The sequence below is a fragment of the Balaenoptera physalus genome (genome assembly GCF_965194825.1).
Source record: "Balaenoptera physalus genome assembly, chromosome: 15".
NCBI classification, from domain to species: domain Eukaryota; kingdom Metazoa; phylum Chordata; class Mammalia; order Artiodactyla; family Balaenopteridae; genus Balaenoptera; species Balaenoptera physalus.
In genome coordinates, this window is record NC_138894.1 from 44,515,688 (window position 1) to 44,542,018 (window position 26,331).

General features: G+C 36.7%; 1 protein-coding gene and 1 long non-coding RNA gene across 21 annotated transcripts in view; one reads left to right on the top strand and one right to left on the bottom strand.

Moving 5' to 3' along the window:
* The window catches only part of WDPCP (WD repeat containing planar cell polarity effector), a 420,975-nt gene that overhangs the window by 331,035 nt on the left and 63,609 nt on the right, over positions 1 to 26,331 (top strand). For 7 of the 20 annotated variants that reach the window (XM_082426596.1, XM_082426597.1, XM_082426598.1 and 4 more), the window contains one exon: positions 25,331 to 25,493. The exons of 9 other annotated variants lie outside the window; for them this stretch is intronic. In XM_082426596.1, coding sequence (XP_082282722.1) covers positions 25,331 to 25,493 — 163 coding nt within the window. Of the gene's footprint in view, positions 1 to 1,550; positions 1,591 to 25,330; positions 25,832 to 26,331 lie in introns of those variants that run through there. 4 more of the 20 variants (XM_082426601.1, XM_082426579.1, XM_082426581.1 and 1 more) reach the window with 4 other exon arrangements.
* LOC309643731 lies at positions 14,647 to 25,337 on the bottom strand. Its single transcript, XR_014254038.1, has 2 exons — positions 23,388 to 25,337; positions 14,647 to 21,208 (listed from the first exon to the last, which is right to left on the bottom strand). It is a non-coding gene; the product is annotated as an uncharacterized lncRNA (long non-coding RNA).

Here is a 26,331-nt window from a genome sequence, read left to right on the forward strand (position 1 = left end):
TTTCTAATGAAAACAGAACTGTTCAACAAAATACATGCTGTATTTCTTACACCGGAGGGCATGACTTTCATAGAGATCATATCAACGCTTTGAAATAGCTGAGAACAGTGTAGGACCTCATAACATTAACCCTAAAGGATAAGTTGCCTATGCTCACCGCTTTTAAACTTTTTGGCTCTTCCTTCCTGCTATTTCTTACTTTTGATACACTGATGATACTTGACCATCCTCACACTTCCCACATTATCATCTTAGGTTCTTGCCTTTTTCCAGTTCTAAAAAATAGAAACATATTATTTTCCTTAAGAACATGGTAAATATTGTATTTGGGGGGACAAGAAAAAAGTGAACTTGAAGGTAGGGGAAAATGTTATCAAAATGTTTTTAAAGGTTTGGAATAATTCCTTAACTTATATATGAATCTTTAATAATGAAATCATGATATGTGATTTTCTCAAACTACTAATATATCACACATTTAGAAATCACTAACAGAATTTCTGTTCAGTTAATGCTCTTACCAATAAGTAGAAGTCATTAAATAAAATTACCAAGCTCATATCACAGAAGCATGACCAGTGTCATTCTTCCATTTAACTATCAAGATTTTGCCAAAAGCCACCTTCTATTTTTCCCTCCCTTGATAAATAATTTTGGATGGCAAAAATGGCAGATCACTGCTAATAAAAATTACCAACAATGCAGCTATGTAATAATGTTTGCTTTTTAAAAGGGTTCATTTTAAAAAGACAAAATCAGTCATTCAGTTTATATATAAAATGTCAAATTAACAGAGTAAGGCATAAAAATGCAAATGCTCAGTTAATTTTAAGCATTTTTGCTTTCTTGGTCTATTTCCTATGACTTGCAATTATTTTTATGAGATTGCTGGCTGAAAGTCTAGTTCAGTAGAGAACTCCCAAAAGAGATAAGATAGATAGATAGATAAGATAAATTATCTTCTATGAACAAAGCTGATTTAAAAAAGAAACCAAAAACCTAACATTTTTTAAAGGATTATGATGTTTGGGGGCTTCCTAAAAAGTTGCTTAAAAAATTCATATGAAGAATTCTTGTAAACAGCTCTTACTGGGTCTGGGTCTGTGTCCTTTTAACTTAAAAGGCTTCATAATATAATTGTTCTGTAAATATCAGCATTTTCAATATATTGTGCAGTGTACACAAAGAAGCCGTCAAATGGCTTATCTTGTACTTATCAACTTGTTTATTTTTATACCTCCAAAAAGCTGTATTTTTTTTACAAGAACAGCTGCTACTTTGTAAATATTTTAATGGCTTCTGTTAAGTACAGCTGTCAGTTTAACAAACAATATTATAAAAGATTTTCATTCTTCCATGTGACTGCACATCTTGAAATGTGTTTTACCTTGAAAATCCTTTGGAGATTTTAGTCTGGAAAGGATATCTTTTTTTAAGGCACAGGGCCAACAGAAGAATAGATAGATTTAAAGAATAATGTGTAAGATCATCAGGGAAATAGTTCCATTTATTTCAGAAGACAAACATATAATAGCAATAAGTTCTCTTAGCTCACTTCTTTTGACTCAGGCAACCGTTTGTTGAAATCGAACAGCACTGGCTTTGGAGCTAGATATTCCAGGTATGAACCTCCATTCTTCTGCTACTTAAGGGATACTGGTTTAGAGCAAACCAATTAACCTCTCTGACCCTCGGTTTTTGTATCTGCAAATGGGATACTGATACCTACCTTACAGGGTCATTATGAGAATTAGCGGTAATATATGTAAAGGGCCTAACTCAATTAAGGTAGCAATTATTATTCTGTCTTACCTACTTAGCAACCAGGAGACTCCCAATCATATTTTAGTCTTTGTCTTTTACATTTTTATTCACCCACCTTTTCACTTCCCTTATTTCCTTTTTTTCCTCCTATTTCAGGGACTTCAAAGTGAAAAAATATTTTAGAGCTAATCTTATTTAGCATTTTTGTTGAATAAATGAGGAAATATATGCTGCGAGAGATTAAATGACTTGTCCAAGATCACAGAGAGTTAAAGACAGAGATGAGAACCGTCGTCTCCTGGGTTTTTCACTGTTTTCCTTCTTGATGTGAAATGGAATTTGATAAGGCAATTTTATCCTGTGTCTGAAGGCACATGTATAAGAGTGAGAAACCAGTACAAGAGACAAGAAAAGGAAAAAGATTAAAGAAAAAGGAGTAAGGACAGATTTTCCCTTTTGTTCTAGAGCAGAGCTAAGCAAACTTCTGTTATAAAGGTTCAGATAGTAAATATTTTAGGCTTTACAGGTCATATGAACTATCCCAACTACTCAACTATGACATCGTAACACAAAAGCAGCCATAGACAATATGTAAACAAATGAGTGTGGCTGTGTTCCAATAAAATTTTTGAATTTCATATAGTATGAATTCCATATAATTTTCACATGCCTCAAAGTAATTATTTTTTCAGCCACTTAAAAATATAAAAACCATTCCTATATCATGAGCCATACAAATCCGGATGGAAAGCTTGCTGTACCTGGCCCAAGGGCAGTAGTTTGATGACCCTGTTCTAAAGCAAACTTGAATGCTTATGAGAGTATAAGCCTGATGATAACCGGAATAGATACCCAGCTTCAATGTTGAGGAAATAATAGGGTATGATGGAGACTGGTATGAACTGGAGTGTGTCTATCCGACTAAAATGGGCAATAGCCATTCTGTTTCAGCAGATTTCTGCTCTTAAGAAATGGACGTCAAAATTTGCCACATATTCTAATTTTTCAAAAAGAAGCCAGAACTCTGGATTTTTAAAAAAAATCTTATTGAGGTACCATTGATTTATAACATTATATGTCTCGTGTACTTTATATTTCTATTCCTGTATACCCTACAATCTGCTCACCACCAAAAATTTAGTTTCCATCTGTCACCATACACTTAAATCCCCTTTAACCATTTCACCTTCTCCCCCACTGCCCTCACCCTCTGGTTACCATAACTCTATTCTCTGTATCTACATGTTTGTTTTTCTTTGGCTTATTCATTTGGGATTTTTATTAGTTTTTTTATATTCCACATGTGAGTGAAATCTTATGGTATTTGTCTTTCTCCATCTGACTTACTTCACTTAGCATAATACCCTCAAGGTCCATCCATTTGTTGCAAATGGAAAGATTTCATCATTTTTATGACTAAATAGTATTCCATTGTATCTATATACCACATATTCTTTATCCATTCATCCACTGAAAGGCACTTCCATTGTTTCCATATATTGCCTATTATAAAAAATGCTGCAGTGAACATAGGGGTGCATATATCTTTTTGGATTATTGTTTTTGTATTCTTTGAATAAATACTCAGAAGTGGGATGGCTGGATCATATGGCAGCTGTATTTTTTTTTTTCCATTCATTTTCTTTTTTTTTTTTTTTTACATCTTTTTTGGAGTATAATTGCTTTACAATGGTGTGTTAGTTTCTCCTTGATAAAGTGAATCAGCTATACATATACATATATCCCCATATCTCCTCCCTCTTGCGTCTCCCTCCCACCCTCCCTATCCCACCCCTCTAGGTGGTCACAAAGCACCAAGCTGATCTCCCTGTGCTATGTGGCTGCTTCCCACTAGCTATCTGTTTTACATTTGGTAGTGTATATATGTCCATGCCACTCTCTCACTTCATTCCAGCTTACCCTTCCCCCTCCCCGTGTCCTCAAGTCCATTCTCTACGTCTGCGTCTTTATTCCTGTTGGCAGCTGTATTCTTAATTTTCTGAGGACTCTCCGATCTGTCCTCATAGTGGCTGCACAAATTTACATTCCCACCAGAGTGAATGAGGGTTCCCTTTTCTCCACATCCTTGACAACACTTGTTATTTCTTGTCTTATTTCTTTAATAAACATTTTCACAAATGTAAGGTGATATCTCGTTGTGGTTTTGATTTACATATCCCTAATAATTAGTGGCATTGAACATCTTTTCATATGCCTGTTGGCCATCCTCTATTCAGGTCCTCTGCCTATTTTGCAATAGGGTTTTTTGTTGTTGTTGAGTTGTGTGAGTTCCTTATATATTTTGGGTATCACCCCTTACGGGGGACTTCCCTGGTGGCTCAGTGGTTAAGAATCCGCCTGCCAATGCAGGGGACATGGGTTCAATCCCTGGTCTGGGAAGATCCCATATGCCATGGTGCAACTAAGCCCGTGTGCCACAACTACTGAGCCTGCACTCTAGAGCCCAAGAGCCACAACTACTGACCCACACAACAAAAGTACCGAAGCCCACGTGCGTAAAGCTCTGCAACAAGAGAAGCCCCCGCAACGAGAAGCCCACGCACTGCAACGAAGAGTAGCCCCCGCTCTCCACAACTAGAGAAAGCCCGCACGCAGCAACGAAGACCCAATGCAGCCAAAAATAAATAAATAAAATAAATTTTTAAAAACCCTTATCAGATATTTCATCTGCAAATATCTTCTCCCATTCAGTAAGTTGTCTTTTCATTTTATTGATGGTTTCTTTCACAGAAAAAAAAAGCTTCACTTCACAGAAGCATTTTAGTTTGATGGAATCCTATTTGTTTATTTTTGCTTTTTCTTCCTTTGCCCAAGGAGATATATCTAGAAAGATAATGCTAATACCAACGTCAAAGAGCATACTGCCTGTTTTCTTCAAGGAGTTTTATGATTCCAGATCTTACATTCAAGTCTTTAACACATTTTAAGTTAGTTTATGTGCATAGTGTGAGATAGTGGCCTCGTTTCATTTTTCTGCATGTTGTCCATTTTCCCCACCATTTATTGAAGAGACTATTCTTTCACCATTATGTAGTCTTTGTTCCTTTGTCACAAATTAATTGTCTTTATATACATGGGTTTATTTCTAGGCTCTCAATTCTGTCCCATTGAGCTATCTGTTTTCCTGCCAATACTATGCTGTTTTGATTACTATGACTTTGTAATATAGTTTGAAATCAAGGAGTGTGACACCTCCAGCTTTGTTCTTCTCAGAATTGCTTTGGCAACTTGGGGTCTTTCTGATTCCATAAAATTTTTTTTTAATTTTTGTTCTGTTTCTGTGAAAAATGCCACTGATGTTTTGGTAGGGGTTGCATTGAATCTGTAGATTGCCTTGGGTAATATGGGCATTTTGACAACATTAATTCTTCCAGGCCACAAACACAGAACATCTTTCCAGTTATTTGTCAATTTCTTTCTTCTTCAATTTCTTTCAACAATGTGTTATAGTTTTCAAATGTATAGTTCTTTCACCTCCTCAATTAAATTTATTCCTAGGCATTTTATTCTTTTTGTTGTGATTTTTAAATGGGATTGTTTTCTTAATTTCTCTTTCTGCTAGCATATTGTCAGTGTATAGAAATTCAACAGATTTTTGTGTATTGATTTTGTATCCTACAACTTTACTGTGTTCATTTATTATTTCTAGTAGTTTTTGGTGGAGTCTTTAGGGTTTTCTATATATAAAATCATGTCATCTGGAAGCAGTGACAGTTTGACTTCTTCCCTTCCAATTTGCTTGCCTTTTATTTCTTTTTCTTGCCTAACTTCTGTGGCTAGGACTTCTAATAACATGTTGAATAAGAGTGGTAAGAGTGGGCATCCTTGTCTTGTTCCTAATCTTAGAGGGATAGCTTTAATTTTTCACCATCGAGTATGATGTTAACTGTGACCTTATCATATATGGCCTTTATTATGCTGTGGTTCCCTTCTATACCCACGTTATTGAGAATTTTTATCATAAATGGGTGTTGAATCTTGTCAGTGCTTTTTCTGTATCTATTGAGATGACCATATGGTTTTTTTTCTTCAGTTTGTTAATATGGTGTATCACATTGATTGATTTGTGGAGGTTGAACCATCCTTGTATCCCTGGAATAAATCCCACTAGATTATGGTATATGATTCTTTTGATGTATTGTTAAGTTTGGATTGCTAATATTTTGTTGAGGGTTTTTGCATCTGTGTTCATCAGAGATCTTGGCCTTCAATTTTCTTTTTGTGTGTTGTCTTTATCTGGTTTTGGTAACAGTATGATGTTGGCCTCATAAAATGAGTTTGGAAGTGTTTAACTCCTCTTTAAATTTTGGAATAGTTTGAGAAAGATAGGTATTAAGTCTTCTTGAATATTTAGTACAACTCACCTGTGAAGCTGTCTGGTCCTGGACTTTTATTTTGAGGGAGTTTTTTGATTACTGTGTGAATCTCTGTACTTTGATGGATCTATTCAGATTTTCTCTTTCTTCATGAATCAGTCTAGGAAGCTTGTGTTATTCTAAGAATTAGTCCATTTCTTCTAGGTTGTCCAATTTGCTGGCATAAATCTGTTCATAATATTCTCTTATAATGCTTTCTATTTCTGTAGTATCCTTTGTAACTTCTCCTCTTTCATTTCTGATTTTATTTATCAGGGCCTTCTCTGTTTTCTTCTTAGTGAGTCTAGCTATCAAATTGTCAATTTTGTTTATCCTTTCAAAGAAGCTCTTGGGGACTTCCCTGGTGGTCCAGTGGTAAAGAATCTGCCTTAAAATGCAGGGGACACGGGTTCAATCCCTAGTCAGAGAAAAAAGATCCCACATGCTGTGGGGCAACTAAGCCCGTGCACCACAACTACTAAGCTCATGCACCTCAACTAGAGAGACTGTGTGCCACAAACTACAGAGCCCATACACCCTGGAGCCTGTGTGCCACAACTAGAGAGAGAAAATGCACACACCACAACTAGAGAGAGAAAACCCGCACGCCGCAACTAAAGAGAAGCCTGTGCACCGCAACAAAGAGCCCGCATGCCACAATGAAAGATCTCGCATGCCTCAACGAAGATTCTGCATGCCTCAACTAAGACCCAAAACAGCCAAAAATAAATAAAATAAATAAATAATTTTAAAAATCTTTTAAAAAGAATGTTCAAAGAAGCAGCTCTTAGTTTCATTGATCTTTCCTATTGTCTTTTTTGTCTCCATTTATTTCTGCTCTGATCTTGATTATTTCCTTCCTTCTATTAACTCTGAGCTTCATTTCTTCTTCTTTTTCTAGTTCATTTAAATGTAAGGTTAAATTGTTTATTTGAGATTTTTCTTGTTTCTTGAGATAGGCCTGTATTGCTATAAAAGTCCAGCTTTTGTTGTATCCCAGATTTTGATATGTATTATTTTCATTTTCATTTCTCTTCAGGTAATTTTTTTATCTCTCACTTGATTTCTCTGCTGACCCAACAGTTGTTCAGTAGCATGTTGTTAGGCCTCCTCATATTTGTAATTTTCCCCATTTTCTTCTTGTAGTTTATTTCTATTTTCCATTGTGATTGGAAAAGATCCGTCATATGATTTTGTCTTCTTAACTTTACTGAAACTTGTTTTGTATCCCAACATATGCTCTTTTTGGTCCATGTGCACCTTTTGGTCCATGTGCACTTGAAAAGAATGATTATTCTGCTGCATTTGAATGGAATGTTCTGTACACATCTATCAAACCCATCTGGTCTAATGTTTCATTTAAGGCCACTATTTCATTGTTGACATTCTGTCTGGATGATCTATCCATTGATGTAAGTAGGATGTTAAAGTCCACTACTAATTGTTTTGTTATTTTCAATTTCTCCCTGTAGGTCTGTTAATAATTGTTTTATATATTTTGGTACTCCCATGTCAGGTACATATATATTAATCCCTGTTTTATCTTCTTGATGAACTGTCCACTTATTATTATACACTGCCCATTTTTGTCTCCTGTTATCTTTTTTGACTTCAAGTTTATTTTTTCTCAAATAAGTATAGCTACACCAGCTTTCTTTTGGCTGCTATTTGCTTGGAGTATCATCTTCCATCCTTCACTTTTAGCCTATGTTTGTCTTTAAAGCTGAGGTGTCTCCTGGAGGCAATAGTTGGGTCTTGTTTTTTAATCCATCTAGCCACTCTATCTTTTGATTGGTGCATTCAGTCCATTTACATTTAGGGTGATTACTGATAGATGAGGACTTAGTACTTCCATTTTATCTTTTGCTTTCTAGTTGCTCTGTATCTTCACTGTTTCTTTTTCCTTGTGTTTCTGTCTGCCAATTTGGTTTCCTGGTTTTCTATGAAATTTTTCTCTGTTTCCTTTTTTTATATATTTTGTGTCTCTGATCTGTGTTTGTTGTGTGTTTACCCTGATGTTTGTATTAAACATGTCACCAACAAAATGTTCCTTTTTCTGATGATACCATCTAATCTTCATTTACCTATATGAGTTTTCTCCTCTTCCTCTTTCCCTTTTATGTTTTTGTTGTCTCAAGCTATCCCTTTTTATGTTGTGATTGTTACTAAACTGAAGTTGCTATAATCTGCTTAATCTGATTTTTCTCCCTTTAAGCTTTATGTTATAATAAAGTGTTTAGAGACCTATTCTGATAAACGTTGCAATTTTCTGATTCTGTTTCTCACCTTGTTCAAAGTTTTATGTATTTTTGCCTTTTTGTGTCTGGTATAAGAGCTCCTTTCAATATCTCTTGTAAGGCAAATCTAGTGTTGATGAATTCTCTCAGCTTTTCTTTGTCTAGGAAAGTCTTTACTTATTCTTAATATCTGAATGATAACTTTGATGGATAGCGTATTCTTGGGTGACAGAAGTTTTTATCTTTCAGTATTTTGAGACTATCATTCCACTGCCCCCGGCCCATAGGATTTCTTCTGAGAAATCTGCTGATAGCCTAATAAGGGTTCCTTTGTAGGTTACCATCCTTTTATCCCTGGCTGCATTTAAAATTCCTTCCTTGTCATTGACTTTTGACATTTTTAATATTATGTGTCTTGGATAAGGCTTTTTTACACTGAGGTAATTAGCTGTTTTCTTAGCTCCATGGCTCTGTATATCTAATTGCTTGCCCAGGTTTGGGAAGTTCTCAACTACTGTTTCTTTAAATAAGCTTTGCTCCCTTCTCCCTCCCTTCTCCTTCTGGGATACGCATTACTGAATGTTGCCCTTCCTAAAAGAGTCAAAGAGCTCTCACAGAATGTCCTCATTTTTAAAACATCTTATCTCTTTTCTCTTCTATTCCTATTATTTCTGGATTTCTATCTTCAAACTCACTAATTCCCTCTTCCACGTGCTCCATTTCCAGGGCTTTCTAATGCATTCTTCATCTCATTTATTCAGTTCTTCAGCTCCATAATTTCTGTTTGGCTCTCTTTTAAAATTTCAATCTCTTGGTAATGTGTTCCTTCTGTTCATTAATTTTATTCCTGAGCTCATTAAACTGCCTTTCTGAGTTTTCTTGTAGCTCACTGAGTTTCTTCATGACAGCTATTTTTAATTCTCTATCAGTTAGATCACAATATTCTATGATTTTAAGGTTGGTTTCTGAAGAACTGTCATTTTCTTTTTGTGCTCTGGTGTTACTGTGGTTCTTGATGGTGCCTGATGAGTTGTTTCTTTGCCAGTGCATTTAAAGTTAAATGACATGTTAGAAGTTCGAGTCCTTTCTTTTGTTTTCTGGTAGATCATGCTATAAGAAGAGGTTTTGGTTTTCTTACCTGACCTGCCCTTTGTTATATTTGAGAGTTAGCACTTTCTAGCCTCCATTGTCTCTGTAAGAAGTATGGCTCTTTGCCCTCATTGCTGCTTCTTCTGCCACCAGGGTCATTGTTGCCTTCTTTCAGAGTCACTGTCATCAAATGGATCATGGGCTCTTCCCTCATGTCTAGAATCCCCTGAGTTGTGGGCTCCTCTGCTGTGGGGGAAGGGGGTTGGTGTGGCTGAAGCTGGGGTTTCACAGACACCTCTACCATATCCATTGTTGTAAGGTTCATGGGCTGCACCTCTGAGGATTGGGGAGGGGGGCGCAGGGGCTGGGACTGTGGGCACCTCAGCAGCTGGAGGGATGGGTTCCAGGCCTCGCTGCTCTGCTGCCCAGTTACCTGTTGACACAGGCACCATTATGGTCAGGAGGCCAGAGTCATGTGTGCCAACTTCCCTGTTGCTACTGGGTTTTCTGAAACTGTGGCTCAGCTGCCATGGTCAGAGGGCCAGGATTGCAGGCACATACTCTGCTGTTCCCTCAGTTACACCTCCTTATGTATTCATATCTATGAACTTCCTGATGAAGAATTTAAGATAACTGTCATAAAGACACTCAGTAACCTAAAAGAGAACACATACAACTACACCAAATCAAGAAAACAATGCATGAATAAAATAACATCTGCAGAGATAGAAACTATTAAAAATAACAGCAACTCTGAAGTTGAAAAATACCACGATGGAACTGAAAAATTCACTAGAGAGATTCAAAAACGGAATGATTAGGTAGAAGAAAGAATCAAAAAACTTGAACACAGGTCATTACAAATCATCAAGTCAAAGGAGCAAAAAGTTAGAAAAATGCAAAAAAGTGAAGAGCGCCTAAAAGACTTATGGGACACCATCAAAGAGGCCAATATATGCATTGAGGGAGTCCCAGAAGGAAAAGACAGGTATAAAGAGAGCTTATTTGAAGAAATAATGGCTGAAAACTTCCAAAATCTGAGGCAAGAAGTGGATATTCAAAGTCAAGAAGCTCAATGAACTCCAACTAGTTTAAACAGACACCAACATTATCAAACTGTTGAAAATCAAAGACAAAGAGAGAATCTTGAAAACAGCAAGAGAAAATGACTCATCACATACAAGATGCCTCAATAAGATTATGAGCAGATTTCTCAGCAGAAATCTTGTAGGTCAGAAGGAAATGGGATGATATGTTCAAAGTGCTGAAAGACAAAACTGTCAACCAAGAGTACTGTATCCTGCAGGACCATGCTTCAGAAATGAAAATGAGTGGGTCAGATCAAGATGGCAGAGTAAGAGGACATGGAGCTCACCTCCCCCAACAAACACATCAAAAATACATCTTCGGGCTTCCCTGGTGGCGCAGTGGTTGAGAGTCTGCCTGCCAATGCAGGGGATGTGGGTTCGAGCCCTGGTCCGGGAAGATCCCACATGCTGTGGAGCAGCTGGGCCAGTGAGCCACAATTACTGAGCCTGCGCGTCTGGAGCCTGTGCTCCGCAACAAGAGAGGCCGTGATGATGAGAGGCCCGCGCACAGCGATGAAGAGTGGCCTCCGCTCCCGGCAACTGGAGAAAGCCCTCGCACAGAAACGAAGACCCAACACAGCCAAAAATAAATAAAGAAATAAAATTAAAAAAAAATAAAATACATCTTCGTGTGGAACAATTCTCATGGGAAACTAACTGGAAACTGGCAGAAGAACTCCTATACAACCAAAGCTACAAGAAAGATTTCCACTTAACTAGGTAGGATGGAAAAAAGACATAATGTTATGACCTCTGCTCCTAGGAGGGCTCTGAAAAGAAGGTCTGCACCGGTGGACCCTCACCATGGCGAGCAAGCAGGTCGAGCCACAGTCTTGGGGTCCTGTGGAGAGAAGAAGAGTCTCCTTGGCTGCTTGGAGAACCTCTGGGACAGATAGACACTACTCACGAAAAGTGCGTGTATTCTGGCTTGCCAACAACCAGGGTGGAGAGAATTTTTCACTGGTGGCTGCCACCTCACCACTCTCCCAGCTCTGAGTGGGGCTAAATCCTGGCCCCGCTAACTCCACACCACAGCTTGGCACAGGATCTGGGGCAGCTGGGCTCTGGGGAAAGACTCAGTCTAGCTATGCAAAGACAACCTGGAGAGGCTGGAGTATACTTGGGGTAGGGCAGTGGCAGCCATTGTCAATATTTATTCAGGTGGTGCTGGGAACCAGCATGACTTAGTCTCCACTCCTGGCCAAGGTCCCAGCTGAGTGAATGCTCTGGCCCTGCCGATGCCATGCCACAATTTGCACTAGATCTGGGATGAACACAACAGGGGAAGGGACACAAGCTTGGGCTGCCTCTGAGCAGTGCTATGGACATCTACATAGGTGGTCTCACTTGCTTCAGCACTTCCCTCCTTTGGGGCAGAACATTCCCTCTAAAGGGGAATACAGCTGGATCAAGCCCAACCCTCAAGGCTTCTACTCCAAAATTGTGAAAGCCATGGAGCAGAGAGGAAGTCCCACTGGCAACCTACACAGGCTTTAGATATTCCAACACTAACCACATCCCCTATCAAGGTGATATTGGACCCAGCACACCCTGAGGAAAGACATGGCTGGCATCCATACCAAAACCAGCCTTTGTGCCAAAAACACTGTACATGCAGTCTACACAGGGATGTTCCCACATAAAACCACCCCTTCAAGAGCACAATAGAAAACTGTTTCTCCTAAATTCATAGATATAGAGAAAGTTAATTAAATGAAAAGGCAAAGGAACTACTCCCAATTAAAAGAACAAGAAAAGTCCCCTAGAAGAATAAGTAATAAAAAAAAAGCTTACCAGTATACCAGACCCCAAGTTCAAAAAGGTGGTAATAAAAATGTAACTGGGGCTTCCCTGGTGGCACAGTCGTTGAGAGTCTGCCTGCCAATGCAGGGGACACGGGTTCGAGCCCTGGTCCGGGAGGATCCCACATGCCACGGAGCAACTAGGCCCGTGAGGCACAATTACTGAGCCTGCGCGTCTGGAGCCTGTTCTCCGCAACAAGAGAGGCCGCGATAGTGAGAGGCCTGCGCACCGCGATGAAGAGTGGCCCCCGCTCTCCGCAACTGGAGAAAGCCCTCGCACAGAAACGAAGACCCAACACAGCCATAAATAAATAAATAATTTTTTTAAAAAATGTAACTGAATTACAAAAGATTATCAATATAAATGTAGATCACTGTAACAAGGAACTAGTAACTATAAACATGAACCTACCAAAAATAGGAAATTGAATTTCTGAGATAAAAAGCAAACTAGAGGGGCTTCCCTGGTGGCACAGTGGTTAAGAATCTGCCTGCCAATGCAGGGGACACAGGTTCGAGCCCTGATCTGGGAAGATCCCACATGCCGCAGAGCAACTAAGCCTGTGTGCCACAACTACTGAGCCTGCACTCTAGAGCCTGCGAGCCACAACTGCTGAGCCTGTGTGCCTAGAGCCCGTGCTCCACAAGAGAAGCCACCGCAATGAGAAGCCCGTGCACCGCAACGAAGAGTAGCCCCCACTCGCCGCAACTAGAGAAAGCCAGTGTGCAGCAACGTAGACCCAACTCAGCCGAAAATAAAGAAAATTAAATTTTAAAAAAACAAAAAGCAAACTAGAAGCAATGAATAGCCAACTAAATTTCACAGAAAAATGAATAAGTAATCATAATACTTATATACATATAAGACAGAATAATGGAAATCACCCAAGCAGAACAGTAAACAGAAGAAAACAAAACAAAAAAGAAAAACAATATACAATCTCTATTAGATGATATAAAACATGTCAACCTATGCATAGTAAGGCTTCCAGAAGAAGAGAGGGAGAAGAGAATTGAAAAGGTATTTGAAGAAATTATGGCTGAAAACTTTTCAAACCTAAAGAAGGAAACAAATCTGCAGGTACAGGAAGCACAGAGAGTCCCAAACAAGATAAACCCAAACAGACCCACACCAAGATACATCATAATTAAAATGGCAAAAGTTAAACAGAGGATTCTAAAGGCAGCAAGAGAAAAGCAAAGAGTTACTTACAAGTGAACCTCCATAAGGCAATCAGTGGGTTTCTCTGCAGAAACATTACAGGCTAAAAGGGAGGGGCATGATATATTCAAAGTCCTGAGAGGGAAAAAACCTGCAACCTAAGGTACTCTACCAAGCAAGATTATGATTTACAATAGAAGGAGAGACAAAGATTTTCTTGGACAAGCAAAAACTAAAAGAATTCAGCAATACTAAACCTACACCCTAAAAGAAATATTGAAAGGTCTTCTCTAAATAGAAAAGAAGCAAGAATCTATAGGAAATGAAAAATCACAATAGGAAAGGCTAATTTATAAAAGGATTAAAGATCATCTAAGTAAGCCAGTACATAGACTAAAAAACAAACCAAAATTTAAAAAACGTAAAGTGATTATAAGTAAAACAAAGAGTAAAAGAATAAGGATGAAGACATAAAATAGAACATCAAAATCACAAAATGTGGGGGAGGGGAGTAACAAACATAAATCTTGTAAAATCTCTTAGAACTTGAGTGACTATCAGTTTAAAGCAGGTAGAAATAGTTATGGATAAACATACATGAACCCCATGGTAATCACAAATCAGAATCACAATAGATTCACAAAAACCTTGAATAAAGGTACTCAAGCATACTACAAAAGAAAATCCTCAAACCACCAAGCAAAAACAAAAAGAAATGAACAAAGAAGAACTACAAAAACAACTGGAAAACAGGAATAAAATGACACTAAGTACATACCTATCAATAATTACTTTAAATGTCAATGGACTAAATGCTCTGATCATAGACACAGAGTGGCTGATTGGATTGAAAACAAGACCCTGCAGTATGCTGCCTACAAGAGACTCACTTCAGGATAAAAGACACACACAGACTGAAAGTGAGGGGATGGAAAAAGATATTTCATGCAAATAGAAAAGACAAGAAAGTGAAATAGCAATACTCACGTCAGACAAAATAGACTTTAAAACAAAGGCCATAAAGAAAGAAAAGGACATCACATAATGATAAAGGGATGAATACAAGAAGCAGATATTGCACTTGCTAACATATAGGCACCCAATACAGGAGTACCTGAATATATTAAAAAAAAAAAACTAACAGATTTAAAGGGAGAAATGGACAAGAATACAATAACAGTAGGAGACTTTAACACCCCATGGACATCAATGGACAGATTTTCTAGACAGAAAATAAGGCAACAGAAACCCTAAATGACACAACAGATCAGTTGGACTTAACTGATATCTACAGGACACCACATCCAAAAAATTCAGAATACACACCCTTTTCAAGCACACAAGGAATGTTCTCTATCATAGACCAAATACTAGACCACAAAACAAGCCTCAACAAATTTAAGAGGATAGAAATTGTATCAAGCATCTTTTCTGACCATGATGGTATGAATCTAGCAATCAACTACAGAAAGAAAAGCAGAAAACACAAAGATGTGAAGACTAAACAATATACAAATAAAATCCAACAGGTCAACAATAAAATTTAAAAGAAATCAGAAAATACCTCAAGACAAATGAAAACAAAAACATAGCTACAAAATTTCTGGGATGCAGCAAAAGCAGTTCTAAGAGGGAAGTTGATAGGAATACATTCCTTCCTCAAGAAACAAGAAAAATCTCAAATAAACAACCTAACCTATCACCTAAAAGAATTAGAAAAAGAAAAAACAAAGCTGAAAGTCAGCAGAAGGAAGGTAATAAGAAAGATAAGAGAGAAAATGAACAAAAGAGAGGTTGAAAAAATAGAAAAGATCAATAAAACCAAGAGTTGGTTTTTTTAAAAGATAAATAAAATTGATAAACCTCTAGCCAAGCTCACCAAGAAGGAAAGGTAGAGGACCCAAATGAATGAAATAAGAAATGAAAGAGGAGAAACAAAAACTGATACCACAGAAATACAAAAAAAAAGAGAGAATAATATGTACAGTTATATACCAAGAAATTGGACAACCTAGAAGAAATGGACAAATCTCTAGAACATGCACCCTGTTAAGACAGAGTCAAGAAGAAACAGATAATTTGAACAGACCAATCACTAGATGTGAAATAGAATCTGTAGTAACAGAAACTCCCTGAATTCCCTGGCGGTCCAATGGTTAGGACTCTGCACTTTCACTGCCGTGGCTCAGGTTCAATCCCTGGTTGGGGAACTAAGATCCCACAAGCCACATGGGATGGCCAAAAAAAAAAAAAAAATCAACAAAAGCAAACAAAAAAACTCCATACAAACAAAAGTCCAAGACTGGACAACTTCACTGTGGAATTCCACCAAACATATGAAGAAGAACATACACCTATCCTTCTCAAACTATTCCAAACAACTGAAGAGGAGGGAAGACTCCCAAATTCATTCTCCAAGGCCATCATTACCCTGATACCAAACCAGACAAAAAACAGTAAAAAAAAAAAAAAGGAAAGAAAATTACAGGCCAGTATCTTTGATGAATATAGATGCAAAACTCCACAAGTAAATATTAGCAACCCAACAATACATAAAAAGGATGATACACCATGATCAAGTTGGATTCATTCCAGGGTCACAAGGATGGTTCAATATACACAAATCAATGAATGTGATACACCACATTAAGAAAAGGAAAGGCAAAACCCATATGATCATCTCAATAGATACAGAAAAAAAAAGCATTTGACAAAATCTGACATCCATTCATGATAAAAACTATTACCAAAGTGGGTCTAGAGCAAGGGTCCCCAACCCCTGGACCATGGACCAGTACCAGTCCACGGCCTGTTAGGAAACGGGCTGCACAGCAGGAAGTGAGCAGTGGGTGAATGAACGAAGCTTCATCTGCCACCCCCCATTGCTCACATTACCGCCTAAACCATCCACCCAACCCCTGTCCGTGGAAAAACTGTCTTCCACAAAACCGGTCCCTGGTGCCAAAAAGGTTGGGGACCGCTGGTCTTGAGGTAACATATCTCAACATGATAAAAGCCATTTACAACAAACCCACAGCCAACATAACAATGGTGAAAAGCTGAAAGCCTTCTCGCAAAATTCAGGAGCAAGAGAAGGATACCCACTCTCACCACTTCTACTGAACATAGTATTGGAAGTCCTAGCCACGACAATCAGGCAAGAAAAATAAAAGTATCCAAATTGAAAGGAAAGAGTTAAAATGTCACTATTTGCAGATGACATGATACTTTACGTAGAGAACCCTGAAGTCTCCACACAAAAACTAGCAGAATAAATTATTTCAGCAAGGTAGCAAGATACAAGATTAATATACAGAAATCTGTTGCATTTCTATACACTAATAATGAAATACCAGAAAGAGAAAGTTAAAAAATCCTGTTTAAAATTGCAACAAAAATAATAAAGTACCTAGGAATAAATTTAACCCAGGAGGTGAACGACCTATACACTGAAAATTATAAAACACTAATAAAGGAAATGGAAGCTGATACAAAGAAATGGAAAGATATTCCGTGCTCTTGGATTGCAAGTATTCATATTGCTAAAAAGTCCATACTACCCAAAGCAATCTACAGATTTAATGCAATCCCTATCAAAATACCCATCACATTATTCACAAAACTAGAACAAATAATCCTAAAATGTATATGGAATCACAAAAGACCCAGAATTGCCAAAGCAATCCTGAGGGGGAAAAAGCTAGAGGCATAACCCTCCTAGACTTTAAACTGTACTACAAAGCTACAATAATCAGAACAGCATGATATTGGGACAAAAACAGACAGATAGATCCATGGAACAGAATAGAGAGCCCAGGAATAAAGCCACACATGTATGGTCAATTAATCTACAACAAAGGAGGCAAGAATATACAATGGAGAAAAAGACATTTTCTTCAACAAGTGGTATTAGGAAAGCTGGACAGCTACTTATAAGTCAATGATATTAGAACATTCCCTCACACCACACACAAAAACAAACTTAAAATAATGAAAAGACCTAAATGTAAGACTGACTCCTAGAAGAAAATATAGGCGAAACATTCTTTGGCATAAATCATACGATTTTTTTTAGATCAGACTCTCAAGGCAAAAGAAAGAAAGGCAAAAATAAACAAATGGGACCTAATCAAACTTAAACACTTTTGCACAGCAAAGGAAACCATCAACAAAATGAAAAGACAACTTATGAATTGGGAGAAAGTATTTGCAAACAATTGTCACCGACACAGGCTTAATATCCAAAGTATACAATCAGCTCATAAAACTCAATATCAAAAAAACAAACAACCAAGTCCAAAAAATGGGCAAGAGACCTGAACAGACATTTTTCCAAGGAAGACATACAGATGGCTAAAAGGCCCATGAAAAATGCTCAACATTGCTAATTATTAGAGAAATGCAAGTCAAAACCACAATGAAGTTTCACCTCACACCAGTCAGAATAGCTATCATCAAGTCTACAAATAATAAATGCTGGAGAGAGTGTGGAGAAAAAGGAACCCTCCTACACTGTGGTGGGATTATAAATTTGTAGAGCCCCTATGGAGAACAGTATGGAGGTTCCTTAAAAAAACTAAAAATAGAGCTACCATATGATCCTGCCATCCCAGCAAATATCCGGAGAAAACCATAAGTCGAAAAGATACATGCACCCCAATATTCATAGCAGCACTATTTACAATAACCAAGGCATGGAAGCAACCCAAATGTCCATCAACAAATGATACACTTAAGAAGATGTGGTATATATATACAATGGGATATTACTCGGCCACAAAAAAAGAATAAATTTTGCCATTTGCAGCAACACGGATGGACCTAGAGAATATCAAACTTAGTGAAGTCAGACAGTGAAAGACAAATACTACATGATATCACATATATGTGGACTCTAAACCATAGTACTGATGAATTTAAATATAAAACAGACTCACAGACATAGAAAACAAATGCATGGCTACCAAAGGGGGGGGGCAAATTAAGAGTATGGGATTAAGAGATACAAAATAGTATACATAAAATAGATAAGCAATAATGATTTACTCTACAGCACAGGGAATTACACCGACTATCTTATAATAACCTATAATAGAACATAACCTGCAAAAAACAAACAAATCACTATGTTGCACATATGAAACTAACACAATATTGCAAATCAACTAAACTTCAATTTTTAAAAAATGAAAAAGAAATTAACATCTTAGATAAACAAAAGCTAAAGGAATTCATTACTAATTCTAAGTAATGCCTAGAATTAAGCCTGCCCTACAATAATGCTAAAGAGTCCTACAAATTGAAATGAAAGGATGTTACACAGCAACATGAAGTGATATGAAAGTAAAAGCTACCCAGTAAAGGTAAACATATAGACAAATATAGAATCCTTTATTCCTGTGATTTTGTTGCATAAATCCACTTTTAATTCTTAAATAGAGTGTAAAAGACAAAAAGCCCCCCAAATATTTGCCCCATATATCTATGTTAATGGGTACAAAATATATAAAGATACAATTTTTAACAACAGTAACAAATTGGGTGCAGAAATGTAAAGGAGTAGAGTTTTTACATGGGATTGAAGATATTGGTTTAAAATTAATTTTTATTGCTTTATAAGGTATTTTGTTTAATTGAAATAACCAAAATGAAAATATCTACAGAATGCACCCAAAAGTAAAAGAGAAGGAAATCAAAGCATATCACTACAAAAAAGTCAAAGAAACTCACGGGAAGGAGTAAGTGGAGAAATAAGGGACAAAAACCAGAAGACATACATAAGATGGCAGTGGTAAATACTTCTGCATCAGTAATAACTTTAACTGTAAATAGATGAAACTCCTCAGTCAGAAGACATAGACTGGCTAATCTATATCTAATTTTTGGATTTAAAAAAGCAGGATCCAACAACATGCTGCATACAAGAGACTCACTTTATATCTAGCAATGCACATAGGTTAAAGTAAAAGGATGGAAAAATATATTTTGTGCAAATGGTAACCACAAGACAGCAGAGCTGTCTGTACTAATATCAGACAAACAGACTTTAAGTCAAAAACTGTCCCAAGAGACAAAGTACCTTATATAATGATAAACAGGACAACTCACCAGGAAGATATTTCAATTATAAGTGTTTGTTCACTAAACATGAGAGCTCTGAAATGAACCAAACAATGACAGAATCGAAGGAAGAAATAATAACAAACTAACAGTAGGACATTTCAATACCCTACTTTCAGTTATGGAAGAACAATCAGACAGAATATCAGGAAGGATACAGAGTATTTGAACAACATTACACACCAATTGGACCTAAAAGACATATATAGACTACTCCATCCAATAATAGCAGAAAACACATTCTTCTCAAATGCACATGGAACATTCTCCAAGGCAGACCTTATGTTAAGCCAAAAACAAGACTTAACAAAATTTAAAAGACTGAAATCATTAGGAAGATCTTTTCTTAACATAATGGAATGAAACGAGAAATCAACAGCAGAAGAAAAACTAAAATATCTGCAAATACATGTGTACTAGGGTTCTCTAGAGAAACAGAACAAACAGAACATAGATAGATATATGAGGGAATTTATTATGGGAACTGGCTGTCATGTTTATGGAGATTGTGAAGTCCCACAATATGCCATCTGCAAGCTGGAGAACCAGGAAATCTGGTGGTGTAATTCAGTCTGAGGCCAAAGGCCTGCTGAGAACTTGTCACTGATGTTAAGTCCCAGAATCCAAAGGCTCAAGAACCAGAAGCTCCAATGTCAGAGTGCAAGAGAAGATGGGGTCCCAGCTCAAGAAGAGAAAAAGACAATTTGCCTTTTCTCTGCCTTTTTGTTCTGTTTCAGCCCTCAACAGATTGGATGATACATGCCCACACTGATGAGGGTGGATCTTCTTTACTGATACAAATGTTAACTCCTTCCTAAACCCCTTCACAGACATACCCAGAAATAATGTTTTACCCAACCATCTCAGCATCCCTTAGCCCAATCAGTTTGATATACAGAATTAACCATCACAACATGGAAATTAAACAACACACTCTTAAACAATCAATGAGTCAAAGAAAAAATCAAAAGGGAAAATATCTTGAGACAAGTGAAAATGAAAACACAACATACCAAAACTTAGGAGATGCAGTGAAAGCAGTGCTAAGAGGGAAGTTTATAGCAATAAATGTTTACATTAAAAAAGAAGAAAGATCTCAAATCAACAACCTAACTTTACAACTCAAGGAGCTAGAGAAAAATGAACTAAGCCCAAAGTTAGCAGAAGGAAGGAAATAACAAAGATCAGAGGTGAAATAAATGAAATAGAGATGAGAAAAACAATAGAAAAAATCAATAACACTAAGAGCTGGTTGTTTGAAAATTTCAACAAAATTGACAAACCATTAGCTAGATTAACAAAGATAGCTGATTCACTTTGTTATAAAGCAGAAACTAACACACCAAAGCAATTATACGCCAATAAAGATGTTAAAAAAAAAAAGATGACTCAGAAACGGAAATCAGAAATGAAAAGGGGGCCATTACAACCAATACCACAGAAACAAAAAAGGATTATAAGAGAGTACTATGAACAATTACATGCCAACAAATTGTAAAACCTAGAAGAAATGGATAAATTCCTAGAAACACACAACGTACCAAGAATGAATCATGAAGAAATAGAAAATCTGACCAGACCTATAGCTAATAAAGAAGTTGAATCAGAAAGAGAAGCGTAGGGCCTATGGCTTCACTAGAAATTCTACTAAACATCTGAAGAAAAATTAATGCCAAACCTCCTTAAACTTTTGCAAAAAACTGAAGAGGCAGTAACATCCCAAACTCATTCTATGAGGCTATCATTACCCTAATACCAAAGCTAGACAAAGACACTAAAGAAAAGAAGAGGGCTTCCCTGGTGGCACAGTGCTTAAGAATCTGCCTACCAATGCAGGGGACATGGGCTTGAGCCCTGGTCTGGGAAGATCCCACATGCCATGGAGCAACTAAGCCTGTGTGCCACAACTACTGAGCCTGCGCTCTAGAGCCCATGCTCCACAACAAGAGAAGCCACCGCAATGAGAAGCCTGCGCACCGCAACGAAGAGTAGCCCCCGCTTGCCGCAACTAGAGAAAGCCCGCGTGCAGCAACGAAGACCCAATGCAGCCAAAAATAAATAGCTAAATAAATAAATTTATTTTTTAAAAAAAGAAAAGAAAAGAGTAGACTGGTGGAGATCAAGATGGCAGAGTAGAAGGACAGGGAGGTCACCTTCTGCCACAAACATATCAAAAATACATCTACATGTGGAACATTTCTCCTAGAAAACCAACTGAAAACTGGCAGAAGGTCTCTTATAAAACCAAAGCTACAAGAAAGATGCCCACATAACCAGTCGGACGAAGAAAAAAAAAGAAAATAGACCAATAACTCTGATGATTGTTGAAGCAAAAATTGCTAACAAAATACTACCAAACCAAATTCAGCAGAATATTAAGATTATACACCATGACCAAGCGATTTATTCCTAGAATGCAAGGAGAGTACAACCTGAAAAAAATGAATGTAATATACCACATTAACAGAATGAAGGACAAAAGCTATATGTATTTATCAATTAATGCACAAAAAACACTTGACAGAATTCAACACCCTTTCATAATAAAAACTCAACAAAGTAGGTACAGGAGAAAACTATTGATATAATAAAGAAGAACTCACAGTTAACATGGTACTCAATGGTAAAAAGCTGAAAGCTTTTCCTCTACAATCATGAACAAGACAAGGATACCCACTCTCTCCACTTCTATTCAACATAGTACTGGAAGTCCCAGACAGAGCAATTAGGCAACAAAATAAATCAAAGGCATCCATATTGGAAAGGAAGAAGTAAAATGATTTCTATTTGCAGATGATATAATCTTATTTGTAGAAAACCCTAAATATTCCACTGAAAAGCTGTTAGAATGAATGAATTCATCAAAGTTGCAGGATACACAATTAACACACAAAAATCAGCTATGTTTCTATACACTAGAAATGAAACATCTCTAAAGGAAATTTTAAAAACAATTCCATGTACAAGAGCATCAAAAAGAATGAAATTCTTAAATCTAACGAGGTGAAAGTCTTCTACACTGAAAAGTAGAAAACACTGCTAAGAGAAAATAAAGAATACAGTAATGAGTGGAAAAGCATCCCATGTTCATGGGTTGGAAGACTTATCATTGTTAAAATATCCGTATATCCCAAAGCAATCTACGTATTCAACGTAATCCCTATCAAAATCCCAATGATGTATTCTGCAGAAACAGAAAAACTCATCGGAAAATTCATATGGAATCTCAAGGGACATTGAATTGCCAAAACAATCTTGAAAAAGAAGAACAAAGCTGGAGAACTCACAATTCCTCATTTCAAAACTTACCACAAAGCTAAAAAACAATATGGCACTGGCATAAAGGCAGACATATGGACCAATGGAATAAAATAAGCTGCTCAGAAATAAACCCTCACATATACGGTCAAATGATTTTCAACAAAGGTGCCAAGTCCATTTGATGAGGAAAGGACAGTCTGTTCAACAAACGGTTTTGGGAAAACTGGATATACATATGCAAAAGATGAAGCTAGACCCTTATTTTGCACCATGCATGAAAATTAATTCAAAATGGATCAATACCTAAACATAAGACCTAAAACTAAAAAACTCTTAGGGAAAAAAAAAACAGGGAAAAATCTTCATGGCACTGGATTTGAAATAATTTCTTGAATATGACACCAAAAGTACAGGCAACAAAAGTAAAAATAAATAAACTGGACTATATCAAAATTTTAAACTTTTGTTCATCAAAAGACACTAACAACAGAATGAAATGACAACCCATGGAATGGGAAAAAATATCTGCAAATCATAATCTGATAAGGGATTAATATCCAGAATATATAAAGTACTCTTGAAACTCGACAACAAAAATCAAACAACCTGATTCAAAAATGGGCAAAGGACTTGAATAGACTTATCTCCAAAGAAGATATACAAATGGCCAATAAGCACATGAAAAGATGCTCAACATCACTGATTATTATGGAAAAGCAAATCAAAACGATAATGGATATCACTTTACATTCATTAGGATGGCTACTACCAAAAAAATAACCAGAAGATAACAAGTGTTGGTTAGGATGTGGAGAAATTGGAACCCTTGCACATTGTTGGTAGGATTGTAAAGTGGTGCAACCACAATGAAAACAATATGGTGGTTCCCCAAAAAAATTAAAAATAGAACTTACATATTATCCAGCAAACCTACTTATATATGTATATATCCAAAGAAATTGTATTCAGGGTATCAAAAAGATATCTGCACACCCATGTTCATAGCAGCATTATTCACAATAGCCAGGAGGTGGAAGCAACCCAAATATTCATGGAAGAATGAATGGATAAACAAAACATGGTATATAGATAGAGTGGAATATTATTCAGCCTTAAAAAGGAAGAAAATCCTGTCACATGCTACAGTATGGATGATCCATGAGGACATTATGCTAAGTGAAATATGCCAGTTACATAAATACAAATACTGTACAATACCACTTACATGAGGCATCTAAAGTAGTCAGATTTATAGAAAAGAAAGTAAAATGGTGCTGGATGAAAGGAAAAATGGGGAGTCTTTAATGGGTGTTCAGCATCAGTTTTGCAACATCTGGAGATCTGTTGCACAATAATGTGAATATACTTAATACTACTGAACTGTACACTTAAAAATGCTCAACATGGTAAAAATTAAGTTATGTGGTTTTACTCTGTAGTCTAAAATTTTTTAACTAAAAAAAAAAATACACACAGATATACTGTGGTTCTAAGGGCTGCTGGTTTTTAATAAGGTTTATGTTTTTTCAAGTATGTATTTTTCACACTTCATTATGTTTCAAACAATTTTTAAAAACAATGCTGTGTCAAAGTTGCCAATATTAAAGTTCTCCCTATTCATCTGTATGATGTGGGAATAGCAAACTCTCTATAAACACTTTAAAATTATTAGCAGCAAATATTGGAAAAAATATTTTCCTTTTAGTTTTCAAGTTGTGTGCTACATTTGAGAGAGTAAAATTTTAAAAATCTTACAATTTTCCAATATAATAAAATATTCTAGTTAATTGGTTAACAAAAAAAAGAATACTTGATTAATAAAATGCTGTTTAAAAACACTATGAATGGGGGCTTCCCTGGTGGCACAGTGGTTGAGAATCTGCCTGCCAATGCAGGGGACACGGGTTCGAGCCCTGGTCTGGGAAGATCCCACATGCCGCGGAGCAACTAGGCCCGTGAGCCACAATTGCTGAGCCTGCGCGTCCGGAGCCTGTGCTCCGCAACAAGAGAGGCCGCGATAGTGATAGGTCTGTGCACCGCGATGAAGAGTGGCCCCCGCTTGCCACAACTAGAGAAAGCCCTCGCACAGAAACGAAGACCCAACACAACCAAAACTAAAGAAATAAAGAAATAAATTTAAAAAAAAAACAACACTATGAATGGCAAGTTATAAATGAATTTTTTAAATCTGAACTCAAAAGAATTCATTATTCAGCTATCAAACTCCCCTGGTTGAGCTAAGTCTAAGAATAACATAAGTCATAGGGAACTGTGACTGCAAGATTTCCACTGTGCGCTACATAGTAAACTGACCAAAAAAAAAAAAAAAGTTTCATTGGGATATGTGAAAGTTTTCCTGTAACTGTACTTATGAACAAGTTAGCAGAAATTACATTTGTATTTGACTCATATCTTAATCCTTTTTTAACAGAACTCCTGGGGCCTTTGGACAGAGGGGATATGCTAAATGAAGCTTTTGTTGGCCTATCTTTAGCACCTCGAGGAGAAGACATATTTCCAGATAACCTCCCTCCCTTTTGTTCAATCCACAGACATATTATTCAACAAAGAACACTGAATGTCTCTGCTGACACGTAAGCTATGCTGAACTGAGAAAATTGCTCCATACAGGAGCAGTATTTAGTATTGAACAATTGAAATATTCCCTGTTTAAATGCAAACTAATAGTTAAGCAAGGAAATTTCAAAATATCAAAGAAAAAAATGCACATTTTCTCATGGCTAGGATTTTGCAGTAGTTTGGTCATGGAAGAGCAGGCTTGATGGAGGCAGAAATATATGAAAAGAATATTGTTAGAATGAATGTTATCACAGGCCAAATGAAACTACTATAACATACTAAATTCTATTTGTATTCTGTTGTTAAATTTTGGTATCATTATGTTATTAAAATATTATTCTTAGAATATTTACTTTGAATTATAATTTTATAAATTCATACTTATGCAAGCTTGCCACTCATTTTTGAAATCTGATAAATGTTCATTTAATATCTATCCAGCTTGCCACATTGGGTTATTGAGAAAACAAAGAGAAAGAATAAATGTGAAATTAGAAACACTGGACAAATTAATAGCATTATTTATAATGATAATTATAATGTTAATTATGATGATGATACTGCTCTGAAGCTAAGGTCAGAAAACTTTTTGTGTAAAGGGCCAGATATTAAGCTTTGTGGGCCATGTAGACGCTATTGCAACTACTCAGCTCTGGTGCTATAGTATGAATGCTGCCGCAGACAATATATAAATGAATGAGAGTGGCTGTGTTACAATAAAACTTTATTTACAAAAACAGGTAGTGGACAGGACTTGGCCTCTGGTCTTTAGTTAACATACCTGCTCTTGAGGATCCCAACTATATGCAATAATTGTGAAGAGGCCACATTTTTTATACATATCATATATTA